At 56.9% G+C, this 24,919-nt stretch overlaps 4 protein-coding genes across 5 annotated transcripts in view; 3 read left to right on the top strand and 1 right to left on the bottom strand.

Annotated features, from left to right (window-relative positions):
- Window positions 1–146: 146 nt before the first annotated feature.
- On the top strand, window positions 147–5,815 carry ATP6V0C (ATPase H+ transporting V0 subunit c). The gene is made up of 3 exons (XM_060078772.1): window positions 147–365; window positions 4,727–4,910; window positions 5,059–5,815. The coding sequence occupies exons 1-3, from the start codon at window positions 287–289 to the stop codon at window positions 5,261–5,263; spliced, it is 468 nt and encodes a 155-aa protein (XP_059934755.1). The 5' UTR covers window positions 147–286; the 3' UTR covers window positions 5,264–5,815.
- A 174-nt stretch (window positions 5,816–5,989) lies between these two features.
- AMDHD2 (amidohydrolase domain containing 2) lies at window positions 5,990–12,821 on the top strand. 2 transcript variants are annotated; one of them, XM_060120450.1, is made up of 11 exons: window positions 5,990–6,138; window positions 6,219–6,355; window positions 6,436–6,575; window positions 9,874–9,928; window positions 10,104–10,316; window positions 10,400–10,488; window positions 10,568–10,712; window positions 10,787–10,894; window positions 11,060–11,128; window positions 12,118–12,219; window positions 12,595–12,821. In XM_060120450.1, the coding sequence occupies exons 1-11, from the start codon at window positions 6,056–6,058 to the stop codon at window positions 12,681–12,683; spliced, it is 1,230 nt and encodes a 409-aa protein (XP_059976433.1). In that variant the 5' UTR covers window positions 5,990–6,055; the 3' UTR covers window positions 12,684–12,821. The 2 variants fall into 2 exon arrangements, with proteins under 2 accessions (XP_059976433.1, XP_059976432.1); XM_060120449.1 differs by having other exon boundaries at window positions 12,115–12,219.
- Window positions 12,822–23,345: 10,524 nt separating this feature from the next.
- Window positions 23,346–23,595, bottom strand: LOC132476703 (large ribosomal subunit protein eL39-like). The gene has a single exon (XM_060078828.1). It carries the CDS (start codon window positions 23,593–23,595, stop codon window positions 23,368–23,370), a length of 228 nt encoding a protein of 75 aa, XP_059934811.1. The 3' UTR covers window positions 23,346–23,367.
- Window positions 23,596–24,559: 964 nt separating this feature from the next.
- PDPK1 (3-phosphoinositide dependent protein kinase 1) overlaps window positions 24,560–24,919 on the top strand; it is a 72,600-nt gene continuing 72,240 nt past the window's right edge. The window contains exon 1 of the mRNA XM_060120636.1: window positions 24,560–24,696. Coding sequence (XP_059976619.1) covers window positions 24,673–24,696 — 24 coding nt within the window. The 5' untranslated portion in view covers window positions 24,560–24,672. The remainder of the gene's footprint in view (window positions 24,697–24,919) is intronic.

Genomic DNA, 24,919 nt, shown 5'->3' with positions numbered 1-24,919 from the left:
GGGTCCAGGCCGGCAAGGCGACAGCACAGTGCGTGGGCAGTCAGCGGGCCGCTAGGGGGCGTCCCGGGGCCATGACGCCCCCTACCGGCGCGAAGTGGTATGGCCCGCAGGGGCGGGGCCCGGGTCATGTGACGCGGCCACCGCCGCCATTTTGTTCTGCGGTGCTGGTATTTAGAGCACAGCGGCTGACGGCCCGGTTCGCTTTCCTGGCCGCCCCATTGCTCGCTTCGTACAGCTCGGTGCTCGCAGCGCCCGGCCCGACCTCGCCCCTGCCTCACCCGCAGACATGTCCGAGGCCAAGAGCGGCCCCGAGTACGCTTCCTTTTTCGCGGTCATGGGCGCCTCGGCCGCCATGGTCTTCAGCGGTGAGCGCCGTGGCAGGAGGGACCCGGGAGGCGGGGGGCGCTCGGGGCTCGTGCCTGCTGCTCGCCGGGGTTCGGCGTGTGACATCACTCTGACGTAATTTCGAGCTGTTGGGGGGTCCCGGGTCTCACGTGACGGCAGGCCTGGGCCGGGGCCCTGAGGGCTGCAGGGGGCCGTCGGGTGTCTGGAGGGCAGGGCATGCGGGCTAGGCCCCGGTGTGGGTCCCAGGGTCTCCCGGGGGTCCCCGGCTGGCCCGCGGCCAGCCGGTCGTGTCGGTGCGGGGGTGGGGCGGCGGCGCCGCTGCCATCTTAGCCCCTGGAGAGGCGGGAGCGAGGCTGGGGTGGGGGCTCGCGGTCCTGCGTCTGCTCCGCACCCGACCCCCCCCCCATCCTGCGGGCAGGTGTGACATCACACCTCGGAAAGATCCCCCGACACAGGGCCGACCCTGTCGGTGGGCGGCGGAGGTGGGGAATCCGGCCCTGGCCCTCCCCGCCGTGGTCCACAGCCCTCGCCCTTGTGGCGGCCTGGCCCGTCGGCGGGGGTCAGCACCTAGGCAGGTGCTTCCGATTAGGGCTTGTCGGTGTTTCCCAATACCCCTGTAGGCGGTGTGGGTTGGTTAGAAAAGCTGGGTTGAGAGGTTGGTCTTGAGAGCCGGCAGGGACCCAGAGGTGGGAGTGGAGTTGGGGGGTGGGGGTGGGTCAGACAGGCCGAGGGTGCAGTATGGATGTCTGGGAGACAGGCCAGCCTCAGCACTGCGTTTGAGGACGCCTGTCTGGGTGAGCGAGGTAGCATGAAGCCTCAGTGTTGAGGGGATTGGGTTTTTTTCCATAGAAGGAAGTCTTCAGTTCAGGCCTGAATGAATGAATGACCTTTCTCCCCTTCCCTGAGGCTTGGAATTGGGAGGGGCTGCCCTAGGAATGGAGAAGGGGCCTTGCAAGGTTTTTGATGGCACCTTGGTTTTGAAGTTTGGTCTTATCAGTCCTGGGGTGTAAAATTCAATGCAAATTGGCCCTTCTGGGAGAAGAGCGCTTGGGCCCGGCCAGGAATGTGGGACCCAGGGAGGTGAGTCCTGACCCAGCTGCAGCCCCTGTGGACTGGTCTGGCCTGGTCTGGTCCAGGCCTTCTGAGGTAGGTCTGGTTTTGGGCTTTGATGACTCGCCCTGCCCCACCCTGTGTGGTGGACTGGAGAGGCTCCCTATGCAGGTATGTGGAGGGATTGAACTCTAAACACTCTCTGCTGACTGTAAACACTAGTGGGGTCGGGGTTTGGGGCCTCCCTCTTTCATGCGGGCCTGCCTGCCTGCCGGTCACAAGCTGCTGAGTGGGCCCTGCCCTTCCCATCATGTGCGAGTAAGGGGTCATTTGTGGTGGGAGAAGTGGCCTGTACTTCCCCTTCTGTCCTAAGCGACGCCTACTATTTCCACATCTTCCCAGAGCTGCCTGCTCTCCCGTGCCTCCCAGCAGGCTGCTGTACCCCCTTTTCCCCCACCCTTTTCTGCTCTTTGCCTCCGGAATGCCTCCAGGGCCAGTGCCTGGCCACTTGTGGGTTGTTGATTGTCTGTCATTGACCATTCAGCAATTCTCCATTGAGCTCCTACTATGTGCCAGGCACTGGGGGACATCGGTGAACAAAACAAGAACCCTGCCCATGTGGAACTTGAATTCTGGCTGAGTTTGCCCCCGAACCCTTTTTCCGTCTCCAGCTCCTGGCCGCCTTCCGGTCACCAGGTGCCTCTCTTCCTACCCTTCTAAAATTTACATGGTACTTTTGAATGAAGCCTGACCAGCAGGTCTTTGGAAGTTACTGAGACAGGGTATCACTGGTCCAGAGGTATTTTGCTTGCCCCAGACTCCTGGGAATTGGGGCCACCCATTCTGGTTGGCTCGTATGCAGCTTCACTCCTGCTCCCCTCAGTACATGGGGCTTACTGTGGCCCTACAGTAGCCAGCTTCTTACTTGGTCAGTTGGGTCAGACTCTGACTTAATTTCTTTCTCTAGAACCTTTCTCCAGGGCCTGTCTTCGTCTACTTCCTTGTGCCTTCCTGAACAGTTCTCAGGCCTCAGGTGTTGCTGCCAGGGTGAGTGCAAGCTCTGTCCGCTGCTCCTGGCCCAGATTGCCCCTGGCCTGCCTAGCACTTGGCTGACTGGTCTTCTTACGACTGAATGAGGTCCACTTCCTCTCCCAATCCCCATCACCCATTCCAGCTTCCCTTTTTTTCCTTAACTTACGACCCAAGTCTTGTGTATTTTTTCTTCATCATGTCTTCCACAGAGCTGTCAGTTGCTCCTTTTCCATATCTTCTGTGACTTCCTCCCTACCAGGGAGCCGCTGGTGTTTGGCGCTATGTTCACGGAACAGTGTCCTGATTCCTCTGTTCCCTGCTCCATCTGGAGCACCTTCAAGCTTGGACTCTGGAGCTGGCATCCAGGGTCTTCCCAGCCCAGCAGCCTGGGCCAGGCTGCTTTTCCCTCTTGATGGTCATCCTTGTTTCTTCCCTTTGTTCCTCTTGTGGTTTCACCACCCCCAGGGGAAGCACCGCCACATGATCTCCATGCTGCACTCTACAGAGAAGGGCCCAGCTCACTTGCCGACTCTCTCCCGCTCCAGCCTTGCAGCAGGGCCCACTGCCTGGGGTGCTGGCTTCCCTGTAATGGGGTCTCACCCAGTGCCACCTATCAGTCTGTGCCCTCGTCCTTGAGTAATGAGCCCTGGCGCTGGCCTGGTGTGGTGCTGGGCCCGTAGTAGGAGGCCGAAAAATGCACTGTTGCTCCAGGAGCGGCTTGGTGAAGATTGGCACCTGAAGGCTGGATGTCGGGGGTGTGGAGGGGAAGCAGTGAAGGTCCTGCTGCCCCACCGCTGCCTCCCTCCCTCTGCTCCCTATCTGGTGTCTCTGCTCTGTGTGGTCTGGAATCTTCTTCCTCTGGCCTTGCCTTTCTGTGACCACCTACTCACTATCAGCCCTCCGCTCAGTTGTCAACTCCCTTGTGAAACCTTTCCCTAGACCTCCTCACTCTTCCTGGAACGTGTTGCCATGCTTGGAGGGGCTGCGTCTTGTCTCTTCACCAGGCTCAGAGCCCTGGGAAGGCAGAGCCCCTCTGACCTCATCCCTGCTCTGCAATGAGCACAGATTAGTCATCTTTTGACAGCCCAAACAGGTGAGTCAAAGATGCACAGGAATGTCTGGGATTGTCCTGGCCCCTTCCACCTCTGACCCATGTCAGTATCTGCTCAAGCCGCACATTGGGAGGCTCGAGGGTGGCGACTGGAGTCAGAAGAGCTGCCTGGGCCCCTGTGGATCTCTGTTGTACTTGGAAATGTTTTTCCTAGGCTTGGAAGACAGGCCAGGAGAAGGGGGGCTTTCAGGAAGGCAGCCCACCCTGGGAAGAGGGAGGAGGGACAGTGGCAGGGGAGACAGGAGTCCTGCAGTGCCTAGAGCCTCCCCCCCCACTCCTAGTTACCAGAGGCCTCAGCACAAGCTAGGCTTCTCACAGGTCTGCAGGGGTCTTGGGGTCGGCCTGGGTGCTGGCTTCACAGCCCACTGTCTTTCCTGTACCCTGTCCTCTCTTTGACTTGCCCTTTCTCTGGTGGTTCAGAGAGGATTCTCCCTGAACTCAAGGGTTCTGGCCTGCTCTGTGGCTGAGGGTGCCGAGAGCTGCCTTTTCTGGCAGAGCATTCAGTCTGTTGACAGACACGCTAGCCCTTGCTGCAGCGTGTCCCTAGGCTGGGAGTTGTGGGAAATGCGGTGGGCAGCGTGGGCAGTGGGCAAACTTCTGGCCTGAGAGGACGAGAATTGCCAGGCCAGCTTCCCCTGACCCTGCACGGCAGTGGCTCTTCCAGCGTGTTGTCTCTGCACTTAGTCCCAGGGCTTGTGGGCTGACCCGGGCTCAACATCTGGGCTGTTGACATAGCTCGTGCTTTTCCAGGCCTTTGACGTGGGAAAGTGCCTGGTGGACAAAAGGTGCCCAGAATCTGCAAGGCTTCTGTGCCCAGCTGCCTGTTTCCCCACGTGACAGGGCAGCCTGTCACAGCTCCACCTTTTAAGTCTGAGGCTCCATGGGAGCATGGGATCTATGTAGCAGGCATGGGGAGTGCTGGTGAGCCTGGGTTGGGATTTCACAGGAAAGCAGGAGCCCGTATGGGCCAGACAGCCATGAGGGCATCTGGTGGAGGAACCCATACCGTGGTTTCCTTGAGTGCCCAGCTATGGCCGTTCCTCTGAAAGCCACCTGCTCCTGGCCGAGTGCCACTTTCGTCTTGCCCCTTGTGGGTGATAACTTGCGTTGGCCTTCAAGTATGCCAAAAGCTGCCCCCAGGGTCCTGGCCACAGGTGCTCGGGGCTCACCTCATCTTCTCCCCCTCAGCCCTGGGTGCCGCCTATGGCACAGCCAAGAGTGGCACCGGCATCGCAGCCATGTCTGTCATGCGGCCGGAGCTGATCATGAAGTCCATCATCCCGGTGGTCATGGCCGGTATCATCGCAATCTATGGCCTGGTGGTGGCAGTCCTCATTGCCAACTCCCTGAATGATGACATCAGTCTCTACAGGTGAGGCCTGGGTTGCTCTCCCTACACCCTGCCTGGGGTAAAGCCACTGTGCGGAGCCAGGAGGGGTCTTGGGTGGATGGCTGGTGACCCATGCCTGTTGCCTTCCCTGGCTGTTAGCTAACATCCTCCTGTGTACTCTCTCCCCCAGGAGTTTCCTTCAACTGGGCGCTGGCCTGAGCGTGGGCCTGAGTGGGCTGGCAGCTGGCTTTGCCATCGGCATCGTGGGGGACGCTGGCGTGCGGGGCACTGCCCAGCAGCCCCGGCTATTCGTGGGCATGATCCTGATCCTCATCTTCGCCGAGGTGCTCGGCCTCTACGGTCTCATCGTCGCCCTCATCCTCTCCACAAAGTAGCCCCTCTGGGCCCACCAGCCACAGAATATGATGTAAAGACCACCCCCTCCTCATTCCAGAACGAACAGCCTGACACACACACACACACACGGGGCAGCTGCCTGCCAGTAGTTGGTCTTGTAAATGCGCAGTGTCCTAGTGCCCATCGTCTGTTGCCCCCAGCCTTGCCCCTGCCCGCCCCGTGCCGTGGACATCTGGGCCCACCACTCCCGGTCCAGGCCCCTGACCAGTGAGGATGCAGGCCTCTGGCCGCCCCCACCCATCTGCCCTAGAGTGCTCTGTGTATAAGGATGAATTAGAGTTGTCATTTTCTCTTCACTGGATGTTTATTTATAAAGATTTGACCTGTTCATACGTCTATGGAGCAGCCCTCCGTCTCCCAACTCTATAGTAATCTTAGGTAGACTGTTGCGTTGTGCGGTTACCGTTTGCCCTGAGACGCGTTGGATGGAACCACCTCCTGCAGCCCCTGGCTGCCAGGGCCGTGGCGCAGTGTGTTGGGCCCACCGGGCCCTGGCGCCGAACCGTGTCCAATAAAGTTCTCGGATGTGACTGGATGCCTGGGTGTGGGTCGCTTGTTGGGGCCCGGGGCTCGCGGGTGGCGGGGCCGGGAGGGAGGGGCCGAGGGCCGGGCCACCCGCGAAGGCGTCGTCGCGTCACTGTGGACCGCGCTGGTCACGTGGGCGCCCGGATCACGTGGGCGCGCCTCAGCTGAGGGTCACGTGAGCCCGGCCAAGCTCTAGGCCGGAACTCGGCGCGGAATCCGGCGCCTCCCGCTTGGTTGGGCTCAGGATGCGTGGCGGGCAGGGCGCGGCGCGGCCCCCGGTGATCCAGTTCACCAACTGTCGCATCCTGCGGGGCCGGGCGCTGCTCAGGTGGGCGCGGGCCGGGGCCGGGGCTGCCCTGGTGGGCTCCGGGGCCGGTGATGCGAACCTCCGCCCCGCTCTGTGCGCAGGGAGGATCTGTGGGTGCGCGGGGGCCGTATTCTGGACCCGGAGAAGCTGTTCTTTGAGGAGCGGCGCGTGGCTGACGAGCAGAGGGACTGCGGGGGCTGCATCCTAGCGCCCGGCTTCATCGATGTGCAGATCAACGGTGTGGTCCGGAGCCCGCGGGGTAGGGACCCAGAGGAGGAGCTCTGAGCACCGTGTGATCTTCCCTTGTCGGTACCGCAGGTGGGTTTGGCGTTGACTTCTCTCAGGCCACGGAGGATGTGGGTTCGGGAGTCGCCCTGGTGGCCCGGAGGATCCTGCCGCATGGAGTCACCTCCTTCTGTCCCACGTTGGTCACCTCGCCACCGGAGGTTTATCGCAAGGTGAGGTCAGACTCCTGGCCTCAAGCGAAGGAGGCCCCAGGAACACCCAGCCTCTTAATTTTCAAATCTGATCTCTCTCCCTCACGAACACCCCGTGGCCCTTGAGTCTGGCCTCACCTGCTGGCATCCCTCCACCCGGGCCTGGGGGTCCCCTCTCCTGGGCTTTCTCATCCAGGTGTTCCTCCGCCTGGTGTGCCACTGCGGGTCTGACTGTCCCCATGGGCTTCCGCATTCGCTGCCTCAGCCACCTGCCATACTCCCTCCCCACCCTGCAGTCTGGCCGCCTCCAGGCACCTCCTTGACTAAGGCTGCTGGGGACCCTGTGATTGCCACGTCCTTAGTTGCTCATGCCCCACCACCGATCTGTGGTATGCGGTGCCAGTGGACAGCTCTCCAGAAAGAAGCTCCGTCGCCTGCCCCAGGCTTCCTCTGCTGCTCCCGCATGCACCACCACACTGTTCCACTTCTTTCTTATCTCCAAGTCTGGGGATTCAGTTGTCCATGGTCCATTTTTCCTTTAAGTTTTACTTTGTACGCAGGTTCTCCCGCTCTTACTTTGTACGCAAGTTCTTTGCCACATTATGTTATTCGATCTTGTTTTCTCTGTATATTGTTCTGTTTTCTGAATTTCTGAATTGTAGCTGGCACACAACATACGTGTTTGCTCCTTAGTATTTACCCCTTTCTTAAAAGCATGGGTATTCGTTTACTCGAGTACCATGGAATTCTTGAGTTTGCGGAATTAACACGGTTACCTTTTAGTCTACCTTTTATGTTCTAGTTTTGTAGTTTTTCTCCAGAACAGGATCCATCCCAGGATCCCGGATTGTGTTGCCTGCTGTGGGGTCCCCTCCTGGGTGTGTGCACGCAGACTCAGAGCCTGGAGCTAGGGGAGGTTGGCTGTGGACCCGGGTTCGGTCCCGGCCCCCTGACTTCGTGTATTGTCTGGGAGACTCGGGACAACGTTATTTGTTTCTGAACCTCAGTTTTTTCAAACCTTATGTAAGAATAATAGCGGTATCCATCTCTTAGGGTTGGGCGCTCAGCACTATGCTGGTTCATAGTATGCCCTTGGTAAATGTCAGCTATGGACATCTTTCCGGAAATTTCCCCGAGTCTCCCACGACAGAGTCAGATGTCAAAAACCAATCTCGTTTTCCTGCTGCAAACTGGCCCCTAGTTCTGTGTTTTCTCTCTCAGTCATCAGGCTGTAATTTCCCTGCCCAGGATCCAGGAACATGCCTACCCTCTTGCCCCCACTTCTTTCTCCTCCCCTCTCCTGGTCCCCAACAGTGAGGCTTAGTGACTCTTAACTCAGTCTCCCAACTGCTCTCCCAGCCCTGGGTCCTGCCAGAGTGGCCTTTCCCAGGTGTCAGGCTCCGCACAACACTCATGTTTCCCCCAACCTCCTGCAGGGTGGACCAACCCTCCTGAGCATTCCTCCCCCACCTGCATTTCAGCCATTCGAGGCAGCTCCCTCTTCTGCCCGCAAGCTCTCCACCTGGAAGGCCTCTGCCTCTCTCTGTCCGTCCTGTGTAGCTCCTCTGCTGCACACTGCCCGTGCCGTGCTGTCACCCGCTGCCCCTGATTTCAAGCAGTACCTTCGAGCATCATGATATGAACTGTGGGGCTTCTTCCATAGGGGAAGGAATTTTGGGCCAGTAGGGCTTCTGTCTTATGTTTTCTTCCTGTCACTCTTCATAAATGCTTACAGGATGAAAGCCTTGGGAGACATAGAGTAAACTGATTTATGGTGGAAATCGTGGAGGGCTTGGAATATGAAAACTTTGATACCAGTATCGCGTTAGAAACCAGAGAACTGTTCACTTGGATGTCCCCACACACACCCCTCCCTTCGTTCTGCCCCACCTCCCTCCAGGGCCGTTTCACAGTGGGCAGAAACGGATTGCTACTTTGTCAGAAGTTCTTCAGGTCCACTGAGATGACCTGCTCTTTTTCTGGGGTCTCCTCCTCCAGTCTTGCCCTTTCCTACCCTTCCAGGAGGAGGGTGTGAGCGCGTTGTTCTCTGCTTCACGTCCATTGTCTGCTGAGTCAACATCAGGCACCTCCTCAGGGTGGCAGCCAGGTCCTTTCCTCAGGCCCCACATGCCCTCTACACTTTCACCTTTTCCACTGCTTTCCTGCCTTGAACGTGCCTCATTCCCTTCATCTCCAGACTGTTCTATCTACTCAGTGCTTTTTAGCATTCCTTTTTAAACTTCTATTCTAGAAAAACTCAGCCATTATTTTTTTAATTTTAATTTTTTAACCCTTTAGTGAACTTACGTGTATCACACAGCTTGTTAGGAAAAACAGCAGCTCTTTGTTCCCACCAGTTCCCACCTAGAGGTAATCACTTTCAACTCAGCTGACCCTTGGAATTTGCCCCCATATCTCTAGAAAATGTGCTAGTACCCTTGCTCAACTTTTTGGTTTAGGGCAGCGTAAATGTTGCTTTCCACCAGGAAAGATAAGAGTTAGCTTTCTGTTAGCCCTTTGAGGCCCATCTCCTGCCCTTCCAGCCCCCCATTCTCCCCAGAGAGTCACACAAGTGACTTTGCCCCTGGTGTCCAGATCCGGGCACAGTGTGGCTGCGCCATCGGTGCCTGAGCTCTCCGGCCACCAAGCCCTGCTTCTGCCCCTTGCTCTGCCTGGACTGCGTGCCCTCCTCCTGCGCCAGCCCTGCTTCCTGGGCCTGCAGCTCAGCGAGGCCAGGCTGGTCATCCTGTCTGGGTCCAGACCCTTTGGTGCACAGCCCGCTGTGTCCTAGCTGCTGACTGACGGGGCCACCTTGAGGGCCTTGGTGCCATGTGCCTGCCCCCTGCTTGGGAGCTGTCTCCCCGCTTCTAGGTCCTCTCAGGCAGGGCAGGCTTGCATCCTTGGGCACCTGTCATTTCTTTTTTTTTTCTTTTTTTTTTTTTTTTTTTGCGGTACGCGGGCCTCTCACTGTTGCGGCCTCTCCAGTTATGGAGCACAGGCTCCGGATGCGCAGGCTCAGCGGCCATGGCTCATAGGCCCAGCCGCTCTGCGGCATGTGGGATCTTCCCAGACCGGGGCACCAACCCGTGTCCCCTGCATCGGCAGGTGGACTCTCAACCACTGCACCACCAGGGAAGCCCACCTGTCATTTCTTGATGTGCTGTGCTTTCCCGTGGTTGGGGCCTTCGACCATCTTCTAATACCTGAGGGAAGGCCAGCAGGGGCTGGGCTCTGAACTCTGACCTCTGACCTTGACTGGGCTGTGACCTCTGGGTGCTGGGCCATGGGGGGCAGGGCTTTAACAGCTGGTTCCCCCCAGGTCCTTCCTCAGATCCCCGTGAAGAGTGGTGGTCCCCATGGGGCAGGGGTCCTTGGTGAGTGGCTGACCCCTCTCCCCACCCCTACCCTGGGAGGCTCCTTGGGGACCTGTTGGCAGCCCCTTGCCTTCCAGATGCCCAACTGGGGAGGGAGGGCGGGCAGGCAAGAGGGGCCAGGGTAGGGGCTGCAGGGCAGGGGGCCTGCTGGAACCATCCCCTCCCCTCCCCCCAGGGGTGCACCTGGAGGGCCCATTCATCAGCCGCGAGAAGCGGGGTGCACACCCCGAGGCCCACCTGCGTTCCTTTGAGGCCAACGCTTTCCAAGACTTGCTGGCCACCTATGGGGGCCTGGACAATGTCCGCATCGTGACACTGGCCCCCGAGTTGGGCCGCAGCCACGATGTGATCCGGGCATTGACGGCCCTTGGCATCTGTGTGTCCCTAGGTAAGGGGGTGTGTCATCACCTTGGGGGCCGGCCCACCCGGGGTTCTGGGCTGGGTGTAGAGTCTGAGTCTGGGTCCCCGCAGGGCACTCAGTAGCTGACCTGGGCACCGCGGAGGAAGCCGTGCAAAGCGGGGCCACCTTCATCACCCACCTCTTCAACGCCATGCTGCCTGTGAGTGCCACCCCAGGTCCTGGTGGGAGGGTGCAGGGGTCCTGCTGTTGCTCAGCGCCCCCCGCCTGCCCCTGCCCAGTTCCACCACCGTGACCCAGGCATCGTGGGGCTCCTGACCAGTGATCGGCTGCCCCTGGGCCGCCACATCTTCTACGGGATGATTGCTGACGGCATACACACCAACCCTGCCGCCCTGCGCATCGCCCACCGGGCCCACCCCGAGGGTGAGCGGCCATACAGGGCGGGAGCCGGTGGGAAGACCAGGCCGGGCAGCTCCTTAGGCCCCTTCCCCTTGCAGGGCTGGTGCTGGTCACTGATGCTGTCCCTGCCCTGGGCTTGGGCAATGGCCGTCACACGCTGGGGCAGCAGGAGGTGGAGGTGGATGGCCTGACAGCCTACGTGGCAGGTGAGTAACCCCTGTCCCGAAGACTGCCGGAGTGAGGATAGCCTCTCAGCTCCTCTGGTGGGATATAAGAACCTGGGTGTCCCCTGCAGACCCACTGGGCCCTCAGGTGGCCCAATGTGCCTGGTGCCCTTGGCCTCCCCAGAACCTGCCCTTTCTGCTCTCAAGGCACCAACACACTGAGTGGCAGCATAGCCCCAATGGATACCTGCGTCCGGCATTTCCTGCAGGCCACAGGTTAGTGAGGCCGGGGTGTGTGTGCCGCGTGTGTGTACGTGAGTGTGTGCTGGGGCAGAGGCTACATCTGGGAGTAGCTGGAGGGAAGAGTGGGGACCACCAGGGCCTGTCTGTGTCTGGTGGGGTCCCCAGGGGATGGGCACTAGGAATGTGGCCAAGGTCCTGCCTGCAGGAGCTCATGGCAGAGGGAGAGGGCTGCGAGCAAGCGGATGGCTGGAACCCACAGTGACAGGCACTGAAGCCACGGCACCCGAGGGCAGGGCCTTGGCCTGGGGCCTGGGGGACTGCAGGATTGGCAGGTGCAGAGCTGTGGAGGGCGGCGGGGTGGGGGCAGCACTCCAGCCTCCAGGGTCGGGCTGCTCGGGGGCCTCTCAATGGGGTTGGCATGTTCTTTTGGGGAGGTGAGGAGGGTGTGTCTGGCAGAGGCTGTGGTGGGCCAGGCCCTATGGGGCTCTTGGCAGTGCCTTGGGGCTGGGATGTCATGCAGGGGGCCGGGGGTGGGGGGCACTGTGGTCCAAGGTGCTGTTTGGAGCCGCAGGGAGACGAATTAGGAGGCACAGACAGCTGTGGCCTGGCTTGGGGGGTGAAGCAGGGGATGGAGAGAATTGGGGTACCCAGCAGTATCCTCAGGTTGGGGGGAGGGGAGGGCCTCATCACCCTGCTGTGGAGTCCTGGGGTGTGACCTTAGGATTTGGAGCTCTGGGGCTGTGGGGGGAACCCTGCTGGGTACCCTCTTCCTGCCACTCACCCATCCCAGCCCTGCAGGGACCTCACTGACAAAATGCTCTAGACCCAAATGTCTGCAGGCCCCTCCCCTTGGCTTCCAAGGAGAGCACCCCTCCAAAAAGCAGGACCCCAGGCATCATGAGGCCACCCAGGACTCGGTGCTCTGCTGCTGCGCCCCCACCCCCAGCCCTGCCTGCCCTGAAGTCAAATGGCAGAGCCAGCCAGAGGTTGGGGGTAGTCACCCATTTGTGCTCCCTAAGCAGGCTGCAGCATGGAGTCTGCCCTGGAGGCTGCGTCCCTGCACCCTGCACAGCTGCTGGGCCTGGAGAAGCACAAGGGGACCCTGGACTTCGGGGCTGATGCAGGTCAGCGCCCAATGAGGGGCAGCCTGGGAGTTCCTGGGAGGCCTGGGACAGGGCCAGGGAGGCAAGTGGGCAGGAGGTGGGCTCTTCCCCTCGCCTAGGTGGCTTTGCCTGGCCAGTGGCCTCGGTCCAGCCCCCCTGTCCCATCCGGCAGGCCAGGCCTTCTGGCATCTGGGATGGGCCAGGCAAGGGTCTGCGGGAGCATTGTTGGCTGTTCTCTGCTGCCCGGAGTCTTGCTTCTGGGGCTTCAGTCTGTGCTGGGCCGGGATGTCCTGCACAAGTCGTGTGCCAGGCCTTGATTTCCCGCACCCGGGCCTTGGGGTGGGGACGGTGGCGGCCCTGCCCCTGCCTGCTTTTCACCACCCACCTCTGACCCAGACTTTGTGGTGCTCGACGACTCTCTCCATGTCCGGGCCACCTACATCTCGGGCGAGCTGGTGTGGCAGGCGGAAGAAGCCAGGCAGTGACTGAGGACCGCCGCTGGAGGGGATGCCTAGCCCCAGCTGGACACTGTCGGCTGGGCCATCGAGGAACTGGTCTCCAGAGAGTGGTGGGGTTCTCGGCCCGGAGGCGGCTGGCTTGGATAAACATGTGCCCTGTCCGGACTCGCCTGGTCTCTGAGTTTTTTGCTTCAAAGCGGGGCTTTTGCTGTTTCTTTCCTCACCTTGGTGGCCGTTGGTGGTGGTGGTTGGGGCTGGTGTTTGTGGCCCAGGGTTGGGAGTGGCTGGATTCCAGCTCCACCCTGCCCGTGGAGTGTATGGGGCCCAGTGGGGGCAGCAGGTCCCCTCTCTGTTAGACAGATGTGTCTGAGGCCTGCAGACCCACAGGCAGATGAGCTAGCTGAAAATGAATGGAGGGCAGGAGGGGGAAGCCGTGGACTACAGGCTGGAAAGCCGGCAGGAGGGGGAAGCCGTGGACTACAGGCTGGAAAGCCGGCAGGAGGGGGAAGCCGTGGACTACAGGCTGGAAAGCCGGCAAGAAGGGGCTTGGGGAGTGATTGTGTGGCTTCAGCAGTTTGCCTGTGGGGCTGAGCTAAAGGGTAGGTGCACTTTGGAATGTTTAACAGGAAAGAATGGATCAATGGTCATGGAGACAAGTTAGGAAACAGGCTGGGAGAAGCCAAAGACAGGAGGGGCCTCGGGTGGGCACTGCAAAAGGTTTGGGAGGCTGGTGTGTGCGGGTGTCCTGTGGGTAGTTCTCTGCACCCGAGTTGGGTGGGCCAGGTGGAGGCCCAAGGCCACAGCGCTGGACCTGGACACGGCACTGGGCACTCCTCTCCGACCTTCAAGAGGAATCTGCACTGGCCTTGGGGCCCCTGGGCTGACCCCGGTCAACTTGCCCAACCAGAGTTCCCACTGCCTTGAGCCCTCAGGATAATCGAGGCTCCATTTCTTTTGGCTTCATTTCTGAACAGCTCTACCTCCTGACCCAACTCCTGAGTGGGTAAAATGATCCGCTTGTGCCCTGGTGTTTACACAGCTGTGGGTGACCCTTCCTGGTGCTGGTGGGCAGCTCGGGGGTCCTCGGTGTGTATCCTGCACCCTGCCACTGTGTTTGTCCATTAGTGTCATGCTGCAGCCTCCGGTGTCCTCTCAGCCTTGGCAACAGCCCCCCCACATTGGGAGCACAGGCCCTTGGGCTCCCTGGGTAGGACAGCTTTTTTTAATCTCTGCATTTTAATTAATTAATTAATTTTGTTTATTTTATTTTTGGCTGCACTGGGTCTTTGTTGCTGCACGCAGGCTTTTCTCTACTTGCGGCGAGTTGGGGTTACTCTTCTTTGCGGTGCGCAGGCTTCTCACTGCTGTGGCTTCTGTTGTTGTGGAGCACGGGCTCTAGGCGCGCGGGCTCAGTAGTTGTGGCTCTCAGGGTCTAGAGCGCAGGCTCAGTAGTTGTGGCGCACGGGCTTAGTTGCTCCATGGCATGCGGGATCTTCCTGGACTAGGGCTCGAACCCGTGTCCCCTGCATTGGCAGGTAGATTCTTAACCACTGCACCACCAGGGAAGCCCAGTAGGACAGCTTTGAGGCAAGGCGGGTGGGCTGTAGGGGGCCTTGCTGGCTCTGAGGACAGCCACGACACAGGCGTTGGTGAGCCCCAGGTCTGGGGTTGTTGTCTTGACTTCCCCCCATTTGGGTCCCGGCGTGGGCACCTCTCCCCCTTTCATACGGGAGCAGCCCTTGGTGCAGGAGGTCATGGGGCACCATTGTACGTGGCCGGGCCACTGCCCCTCCTGAGGCCTCTGCCTCAGAGCCACTAAAGGAAGTGTCTCCAGGCCCAAGGTGGCAAAAACGGTTGCAGGTCCCAGCTGTTTGATGGTGAATAGGCTGGGAAGAACAATCACATGATGCAGGCCTGAGGGATGGTCTGGGGTGGGGGCCACCTGCAGGAGCCCAATAGGGAGGAGCCTTTACAGTACCCACCAGTGCCAGGCCTCCTAGTGCTCTAGCATGTACTAGTACTCCTTCCTTCTGTCCACAATCCAAAGGGGGTTCCTGTTTGTCATCCTCATTTCTCAGCTGGGGAAACGGGGGCACCAAGTCCCAGAGCTGGTGAGCATGGGGGTGGGGACGTGGCCTGGCCTGCCTAGCTGCCGGGCCTCTGTTAACCCTGCTACCATGCTGCCTTTCTGGGTGGAGAATCACAGAGGGGCTAGTTGAGATGGTGGTCACCAAGAGTGACACCAGGGAGAGTGGGAGCGAATGCTGGGCTGGAAGCGAAGGGAACTGCCCCACAAAAGGCGCAGTGCACAGGCTTAGTGTGTTGATGGAACACAGATGGCTGCTAGGGCTGGAGGAGGAGGTGACCTGGGGGCTGAAGTGGAACCACAGCGTGGGGAGCTGGGCTTTGCAGTTGGCCTGGGAGTTTGGATTTTATTTGGGGTGTGGGAGCAGCCGCTGGAGCTTGTTTGTTTTGTAAAATATATGTAACATTCACCATTTTTAAGTGCAAAGATCAGTGGCATTAAGTACATTCACATTGTTGTGCAACCATCACCATCATCATCTCTAGATCTCCCCAAAGGGGAACTGCACCAAGGACACTCTCACTCCCACCCCACCTCCCCCAGCCCCGCACCCACCTCCCTCGCTTTGGTTCTGAGTTTTGAGGCTGCTGGGTTTTAAACACAAGGATGCCCTGGCATTTTAAGTGCTCCTTCTGGTTGCTGGGGGCGTGGGGGTAACAAGGAGACCCCGAGGGACTGGCTGTCGGGTGGCAGTGGGGCCAGAGACAAAGTACGGGGACAGGCTTGCTCTGGTGTGGGTGTGGGCTGGGGGGGCGGGGGAGGTGACACCAGGTGTGTGCCTGAGTCACTGGTGGGTGCGGGCGACTTTCACTATTTGGAGAAGCTGAGTGGGATCCGGGGAGGTGACCTGGGGGCTCCCAGCTTCTCCTTCGTGGCTTGTTTGGGTGTGGGTGGGAGGACTCGAGGGCCCAGCGTTTGGTAAGAGAGGCTCTGCAGGGAGGTGCTCGGCCCACGTGGCCGCCGCGTCGCGACTCCCCTGGGTGGGGGCGGGGGACACCTGGCTGCCGAGCCTGGGCGCTGCGAGGCTTCCACTGGACGCTTCGGGACTGTGCCGAGCGCCTGCGGTACGAGTTGGAGTCTCGGCGCTGAGGGGTCCCTCCCGAAGCCTCGGGCTTGTCATCGGGATGACGGGTCTCCTAGGCCCCGAGCTCACCGGGCACCGTGGTGGGCCATTAATGCGCTCGGGGTCGCACGCGGATTCGCGCAGGGGTTCCGGGTGGTCCCGGCCGGAGAAGTCCGTTTGGGGGTTGGGGACCGACTTACGGGCCACGCCGAACCGGGCTGTGCCCGAGACGCGGGTCGTCCACAATGAACCTGGTCCAACCCGCTACGCCGCGCGCGCCGGGGCTAAGAGGACCTGCAGGTCCGGGAAGGGGTGCGGCACCCGCTGACTCGCTCGCCCTGTGCGGGGCTCCTTCCTGTGGGCGGGCTTCTGGCTCCGGCCAATCTGGGCCGCCCTGCGGAGAGCCGCGCCTCCGCCGAGCAATAGGGGTGCGCGGAGCCCTCTGACCCAGTTTAAGGGCGGCACGGCGCCCAGACCCGCCCGGCCCCGCCTCTCTGCGCCTGTTCCCTCTCCGTTCTATCGCCTGCCTGTGGAACCCCCTGCACCACAACCCTCTTTTCCACGCCCCTCTGCGCCCCACTCCCCCACCGTTAACAGCTTGGTGTGGTTCTTTACAACGTGACCCTGGACTTGTTTCCACATTTATGTCTTTGTTTTACAACCTGAGATTGCACTGTTTTGTTTTTGTTTTGGCCCGTTTTGCGGCTTGTGGGATCTTAGTTCCCTGTTCAGGGATCAAACCGACGCCTTCTGCAGTGGAATCGCAGTCTTAACCACTGGGCCGCCAGGGAAGTCCTATGCACTTTTAATACTGCTCTGCCGTTCGCTATTTTTTTAAATTGAACAACGTGAAGTGGAGAGCTTCCCAGGTGGGGATGCATGGATTTGTCTCACTATTTTAACAAGGTGCCCAGTGTCCTCTAAGATGGATGTTCCTTGACCTAATAACCAGATCCCACCATGGACCAGCTGGGTTCCTCCCCACCCACCCCAGCTGCCCTGGGGAGGATGGACCCTGGAGTGATGCACAGGGAACTCTGCGGATTCTGATGCTCAAGTGTATGTAGAAGGCTGAAGGGGGCCCTGCGGGTTCTTCCTCCATCCTGTGGCCACAGGAGGGCCACAGAAGGGTCTTCTGCATTAGTTTCTTAGTGCTGCTGGAACAAATTACCACAAACTTAGTGGTTTAAAAAGACATAATTGATTATTTTACAATTCTGAAGGTCAGAGTCAAAAATAAACCTCAATGGGCTAACATCAAGGTTGCGGCAGCTCTAGGGGAGAATCTGTTTTCTTACCTTTTCCAGCTGGTACATGCTGCTGACATTCCTTGGCTCATGACCCCCTTCCATTAGCAAAACCAGAAATGGCAGTCCAGTTTCTCACATTACATCACTCTGACCATGACTCTTTCTGTCTCTTCCATCTTTAAAGGACTCTTGTGATTATATTGGCCCTACCTGGATGATCCCCTGATTTTTAAATTTTATTTATTTATTTTATTTTTTGGCTGTGTCGCGTCTTAGTTGCTGCACGCACGATCTTTGTTGCGGCAGGCTCTTCGTTGCAGCGCGTGGGCTTAGTTGCCCTGCAGCATGTGGGATCCCAGTTCCCTGACCAGGGATTGAACCCGCATTCCCTGCATTGGAAGGCGGATTCTTAACCACTGGACCACCAGCGAAGTCCCTAATCTCCTGATTTTAAGGTCAGCTCCCTAGCAACCTAATTCCCCCTTTCCATATAAGATAACATATTCACAGGTTGGGGGATTAGGATGTGGGCATCTTTGGAGGCGCTGTTATTCTGTTATTCTCCCCACCATACCTTCTAGAGAGAAGGGCCTAGGCCAGGGCTCCCCACTGCCTGGGTCTAAAGGGGACACTACATTACTACTATCAGTGTATGAAGGTGCTAGTTGCCCTACATGCTTATCGACACTGGATGTTTTCAGTCTTTGGAATTTTGACCAGTTTGGGGAGTCAGCCCATTTTAAAGTTGGGGAAGCTGAGTTTCAGAGAGGGAAGCTTACTTGCCTGAGACCTCATGCAACTTTCCATTTCCAGACTTTCAGTCTAGGTCTTTTCCTCACATAGCATGATTCATATGGGAGGGTATTTACCCAGGTGGCTTGGAAATTGTTGGCTGAATTTGGCATCTTTCATCCATCCACCGGCAGCCACGAGCAAACCTCAGGCATGGTGACCAGGGATTTAGTAGGCAGAGGCAGAGACCATGCCAATATCTTTTTTTTTTTTTTTTTTTTGGTTGCGTTGGGTCTTCGTTGCTGCACGCGGGCTTTCTCTAGTTGCAGCGAGCAGGGGCTACGCTTCCTTGCGGTGTGCAGGCTTCTCATTGTGGTGGCTTCTTGTTGCGGAGCATGGGCTCTAGGTGCGTGGGCTTCAGTAGTTGCAGCACTCAGGCTCAGTAGTTATGGTACACGGGCTTGGTTGCTCCACAGCATAGGGGATCTTCCTGGACCAGGCATCGAACCCATGTCTCCTGCATTGGCAGGTGGATTCTTAACCACTGCGTCACCAGGGAAGTCCCCCCCATTATCTTTTGAGAGTCCCGGTGTCTCTGCCTAACTGGATGCATCCTAACTGGTCTCCCTGCCTCCCCTTTTCCAGGTAGAGCGCTTTCTTCCTGGGCTCACTAAACCTCCGGGGGTGCGGGCCTGGCCCGCTTCTCTCACCTTGTCTCTCCCTGCGTCCTAGCAGGATTGGAGTCCTGGCTCTGCCCTTGACCAGCTGTGGTGGCCAGCCTTGAAGATGGCCCCCAGTGATCCCACCTCCTGGAACTCACACTCTCCTGCAGTTCCTCCCACATGGTACCAGGGGTACCCTGTGACCCACAGACCCTGTCAGAAGTGATGCTATGTCGCTTCTGAGATTTAGTTATAAAAGTCACTGCAGCTTCAATCTTGGGTGTTCTCTAGACTCATTCACTCTGGGGAAAGCCAGCTGCTGTGGCATGAAGACAGACAGCCCTGTGGAGGAGCCCCCATGATGAGGAACTGAGGCTTCCAGCAACAGCTGGGTGAATGGGCCATCTTGGAAGTGGATCCTCCAGCCTCAGTCGAGCCTTTCAATGACAGCCTGAGCTGACAACTTGCCCACAACCTCATGAGAGACCCTGAGACAGGACCATCTAGCCAAACTGCTCCCATATTCCTTATCCACAGGAACCATGAGATCATCAATGTATGCTGATTTATGCCTCTAAGTTTTGAGATCATTTGTTGCACAGTACTAGATAATTAACACTAGCTGTGTGATGTTAGGCAGGTTCTGTAGCCTCTGAACCCCAGTTTCCTCCCTTGCGCCACGAGGGTTATAGAAGTGAGTGAAACATAGGAAACAACACAGGCCAACTGCAAGCACAGGGCCTGGTTTGCAACAAGTGCTCCACACACATGGGCCATGTGCTTAAAGCAGCCTCCCAGCCCCCTCCCAGGATGGTTACAGTCATCCTCCTGCCCCTCCCTGGGCAGAACATGACCTCACAACATCAGGCCAAGCCATTGCACTCTTGGCCTGAGGTCACTCTCAAGCCAGCCAGGGATAGAGGCTCTGGGCAGGGAAGGGACAGATCAGAGCCGTGGACTGTCCCTCTCCTTTCTCCAGCTGGGGTGCCAGTGAACTGTGCTGGGCCAGGTGAGTCCATCTCCCTTCCTGCCCACTCTCCTGGGATGGGCAGCCAAACCCAGCCCATGGAGGGGGTGCCCTGCCTCTCGCAAGGTGAGAGGAGTGGCCTGGCGTGACTTGGGCTTTGCACGCTGGCTGCCTTTCGGCCCCGTGAAGACTGAGAATTGTCCTTCGTTCTTCTTTCAGCTGTCCCTCCCTGCCCTGCCCCTGCTGCCTGCTCGGCTGACTTCTTCAGGGCTGTGGCCCCCCCCCTCCCCTCACCCCTTTCCCTGAAGCTGGCTGTGTGTGATCCCCTCCACCTGCTCTCCAGCAGGCTCTAGTGTTGACCACGGACGTTTTCCTCAAGTTTCGTTCACCTCCCTGTTTTTCCTTGCATAACTCAAGATCTCCATAGGCCATGCTTTGGTGTCATAGACTCTAATTTAAAAAAAGCTAAGACTTCAGTTCATATTCTGCAACTTGCTTCTCTGTCCTTACTCTTTTTGTTAGAGCTTTGCCCCGTGCTTTTCAGCAGCTGCAGAGAATTCAGGAGGAATGTACCTAATTTACTTTACCACTCTCTTGATAAATATTTTGGTTGTTTTTCTTTTATGTTTTTTGCTCCTTACTAAAGCCATGTGGTCATAGACATCCTCACACAGCTTTACATTCGCAAGTGAGAGCTGCTTAGAATTTCCATGAAGAAGATATACCAATTTATTAATCATTATTTGCATCAATGTTTAAGAGGCCAAACAGCCCTAGAAAGGCTTGTAATGAAAAACAGCAGCCCCCGCCACATAGCTCCCTACTCACAGCCCACTTACCGCTGGTTTAAGTGTTCTTCCTATCATTTCTGTCCATCTTTCTAAATAATATCTTTGTACTTTATGATTTGCTTTATCACTTGTAGTCATTATCTATTGCCTTTCTGTTAAAATAGTTGAGAATTCAGCTCTCTCATACCCCACTTTCTCTCCGGGTCCTGCCAGGGTGGAGTATAGTAATTACCGGTTGAATCAGTGCATCTGTGTTATGCCTGTAATTATCACTCGGTGCTGAGATGAGTGAGCTCCCTCGTGAACTGCGATTGTATTTTCTTTTTTCTTTTTTCATTTTAATATTTATTTATTTATTTTTGGCTCTGTTGGGTCTTCAGTGCTGTGCGTGGGCTTTCTCTAGTTGTGGTGAGTGGGGGCTACTCTTTGTTGTGGTGCACGGGCTTCTCACTCCGGTGGCTTCTCTTATTGCAGAGTACTGGCTCTAGGCTCGTGGGCTTCAGTAGTTGTGGTGCACGGGCTTAGTTGCTCTGCGGCATGTGGGATCTTCCCGCGCTATGGATTGAACCCATGTCCCCTGCACTGGCAGGCAGATTCTTTTTTTTTTTTTTTTAAAGCACATTCTCTGCATTCAAAGACCTTATTCTTTTTATTATTAATTAATTTATTTATTTTTGCTGTGTTGGGTCTTCGTTTCTGTGCGAGGGCTTTCTCTAGTTGTGGCAAGCAGGGGCTGCTCTTCATCTCGGTGCGCGGGCCTCTCACTATCGCGGCCTCTCTTGTTGGGGAGCACAGGCTCCAGACGCGCAGGCTCAGTAGTTGTGGCTCACGGGCCCAGTTGCTCCGCGGCGTGTGGGATCCTCCCAGACCAGGGCTCGAACCCGTGTCCCCTGCATTAGCAGGCAGATTCTTAACCACTGCGCCACCAGGGAAGTTCCGTGTGCTTCGTTTTTGGTGCGGCTGTTTTTCTGAAGTTATTCTCATCTGTCTGTCAGCTTTTTTGTGTGTGTGTGGTACGCGGGCCTCTCACTGTTGTGGCCTCTCCCGTTGCGGAGCACAGGCTCCGGACACGCAGGCTCAGCGGCCATGGCTCACGGGCCCAGCCGCTCTGCGGCACGTGGAATCTTACCGGACTGGGGCACGAACCCGTGTCGCCTACATCGGCAGGCGGACTCTCAACCACTGCACCACCAGGGAAGCCCTGTCTGTCAGCTTCTTAATTCAGTTTTTTAATGTGGTGAAACCTATCATAGAGTCTATCATTTTCAGTATTTTGGGGGAGCTTCTGAAGCCTGCTTGCTTCCCTTGGGTCTGAGGAATCTTGGATTTCTCCCCATTACCCATTTCAATTGCACCTTCTCCCTGGGCACTCCTGTGCCCCACTTACCTGATTTTCTTTCTTCCCCACAGTACTTATTACCTTCCAACATCCCATAAGATGTGCTTATTTATTATGCTTGCTGCCCCCCCTGCCCCCCACCAGTGGTATCAGAGTGCCACGAGCACAGAGATTTTTGTGTTTTGTTCACCAATGAATTGCCAATGTCTACCACAGTGCTTGGCACGGGGGGGAGGTGCAATACATGCTTGTTGAATGGACAGTTCCTGGAACTTCCCTTTATTGCCCACCTGTGTGCTTACCCCCTCATTTGGTGGAGCTCATGCTTCAGTGACTTTCTGAGAAAGGGTGCTTGTGAGATACACACACACACACACACACACACACACATTTTTTGGTCGTGCCGCATGGCTTGTGGGATCTAGTTCCCTGACCAGGGATCGAACCCACGTCCCCTGCACTGGAAGTGCAGAGTCTTAACCACTGGATGGCCAGAGAAGTCCCAAGATATATATTTTTAGACTCTATAGCTATATGTATATTTACATTCACATTTAATGTTGTGTCTGGCAAATTTCTTCAGTTGTAAGATGGTAATAAACATTGAGTATCTCAAGGTTGTGGTGAGAAGATAAAGTGGTTAGCATTCTTTGAGGATAAGGTATTATTACTTTGTGAGGATTGAAACAAATAGAAAATAAGAGTTGTTGGGAGGCAGTTGAGCCCAGTGGCCGAGAGCAGGGCGTCGGTGTTGGTCGGGGCTGGTTTTGAGTCCTGTGCTCTGTAACCTAGTAACTCTGTGACCAAGAGTAACAAAGTCACTGAAGCCTTGGTTTCCTCATGTAAAGAATGGAAATGGTCATAGTACCTATTGTTTGAGGCAAAATCCAATACACTGCTCTTAATATGCAGTAGTGGTTATTGATGTAGTATAATGTTGGATGTGGCTTGGTATGGGAGCCAGAGCAGTGTCTACTTTGGACCGGTCTTTGTGTCCCCTGAGGGTGAGAGTGTCTCACTCTTAGAGTGGGGTAGGCAAATAGCAATTTTCAGCAGAAGTCCTGAGGGGGATACTGGCATTTTGACCCAGCAATTACGTCTACTAAGAATTTATCCTAAGGGAAGAAGTAAGCATGTGACACTGAAGTGGTTCCCAGACTTCTACCTCATGAACAAAGCCCCAAAATAAATAAATGAATACATTAAAAAAAAACAACAGTGGGAGCCTTCTGAGGGATAGGGGTTACATTTGCCTTTTTATTGGTTATTAATTAATTAATTAATTAATTTTTGGCTGTGTTGGGACTTTGTTGCTGGGCACGGGCTTTCTCTAGTTGGGGTGAGCGGGGGCTACTCTTTGTTGCAGTGTGCGGGCTTCTCATTACGATTGGTTTCTCTTTGTTGTGGAGCACGAGCTCTAGGCATGTGGGCTTCAGTAGTTGTGGCACGCAGGCTCAGTAGCTATGGCTCGCAGGCTCTAGAGCGCAGGCTCAGTAGTTGTGGTGCACAGGCTTAGTAGCTCCGCGACATGTGGAATCTTCCTGGACCAGGGATCGAAGCCATGTCCCCTGCATTGGCAGGAGGATTCTTTTTTGCTTTTTTCCAACAAAAGGTTTCATATTTATTTCTGAGTTACACGGTGAACAGTGGTGAGGAAAGATCAAAAAAAGAGGAGAGAGCCATTCCATTTCTCCCATAAACACAGGCAGCTGTTCCAGACACTAGTGATGTCCTGATATAGTAAGATGCAATTGACCTTGATAGCATACATGTGTGTCACTTCATATGTGAAGCTCCTTATAGACCCAGCTTGGTTCTTCTCTAATGTCTTCTCTTGGAGTTGTACCTGATTTGATTACCAGTTTTCATTCGAATCCATTGGGGAATGGGACGATTCTGCTTTTGTTTCTTGGCCAGGAATCGCTTGATCCTGAAAGTCTTGTGAGAAGACATGGCGAGGAGCAAATTCAACCACACATAGGATGGGGGATGAGAAAAGAGCGGCAGGCGGATTCTTAACCACTGTGCCACCAGGGAAGCCCTAGACATGAAAATTCCTTAATAAGAGTAAGCACCAAGTGAATGTTCGCAGCCATCAGTGCTATGCAACAATTAATTCTGGCCAGTGGGATGAGGGATTCATTTATCTTACTGTTACTTCTCTGTATTGTCTAAATCATTATTTTAAAAAATGAACATGTATTTCTTTTGGAAATAGAAAAAAAGTTATTTTAAAATATGCAAACCTTCAGGTAACAAGGCGATTCTAATTTTGTTTGAAACAACATCATCTTAGAACAAAGTGAATGAATGTACCTAATGCCACTGAACTCCAAAATGGTTAAGGTGGTAAATTTTATGTATATTTTACCACAATTTTAAAAAGCAACAATATCACCGTCATCAACAACAACTACCAAAAAATTCAACATCATCATCGTCAACAACAGCTCCAAAAAAATTTATAAGCAGAGTAGAAAGTTCTGAAGGTGTCCCTGGGACTATTAGCAGTGATGAGATGGGATTGTTTTCTGCCTTCTAGCTATGGCTTTAGAGCCTAGATTGCCTTCCGCGAACACTTCTTAGTTTTGCAACTAGTGAAGTTGCTCCTCTCGATGTTTACTCAGAGCCCCGCTCCGGAGTCGAAGCTGCACGGTTGGAGCCCAGCCCCACTCCCGCGTCGGGGCCGACCCCAGCGAGCCTCAGTTTTCCTGTCTGGCAGCCGGGATGACAGCTCGCCCGGTCCCGCGCCAGGCCCCGCCCCTCGGCCCTGGGATTGGCTCGCGCGGGGTTCCCCCCAAACCCCCCGCGCCCGAGGCGGGGCCAAGCCTCTCCCGCCTGCCGGGCCCCAACCCGGAAATGCAGCTCTGAGGCGCCGGCGGGGCTGGCCGGGGCAGCGGCAGAGCGACGGCGAATGTGACCAATGGGCGCCGGCGGTGGCGGCGGCGCGGCGGAAGTCCCGCCTGGCGTCGCGCGGGGGCGGGGCGGCTCTGGGGGCGGCAGGCCGCGGGGCGGGCGCAGGATGCGGGCGGCCATTGCTGGGGCTCTGCTGCGGGGAGGAGGACGCTGAGGAGGCGCCGAGCCGCGCAGCGCTGCGGGGGAGTCGCCCGTGCAGACGCGGGGCCCATGGCCAGGACCACCAGCCAGCTGGTGAGTGCGCGGCAGCCGCCCGGGCGCGCCGGCCCGTCACCCCGCTAAGCGCGGCGGTCGCCGGGGTCCGGCGGGGCGGCCCGCGGTCCCGGGGGCCAGGCGGCGCCTCACCTGCGGCGAACGACCGGGCCTGGGACCGTGGGCGCCGTGTGGGCGCCGCTTGAATGCTGCAGGAAGCCCTGGCCCAGTTGAGGCGGGCGCCGGCCCGGCGGGGGCGCTGACA

Source organism: Mesoplodon densirostris, chromosome 16 (assembly GCF_025265405.1).
Source record: "Mesoplodon densirostris isolate mMesDen1 chromosome 16, mMesDen1 primary haplotype, whole genome shotgun sequence".
NCBI classification, from domain to species: domain Eukaryota; kingdom Metazoa; phylum Chordata; class Mammalia; order Artiodactyla; family Ziphiidae; genus Mesoplodon; species Mesoplodon densirostris.
This window is presented reverse-complemented; position numbering and strand designations above follow the sequence as displayed.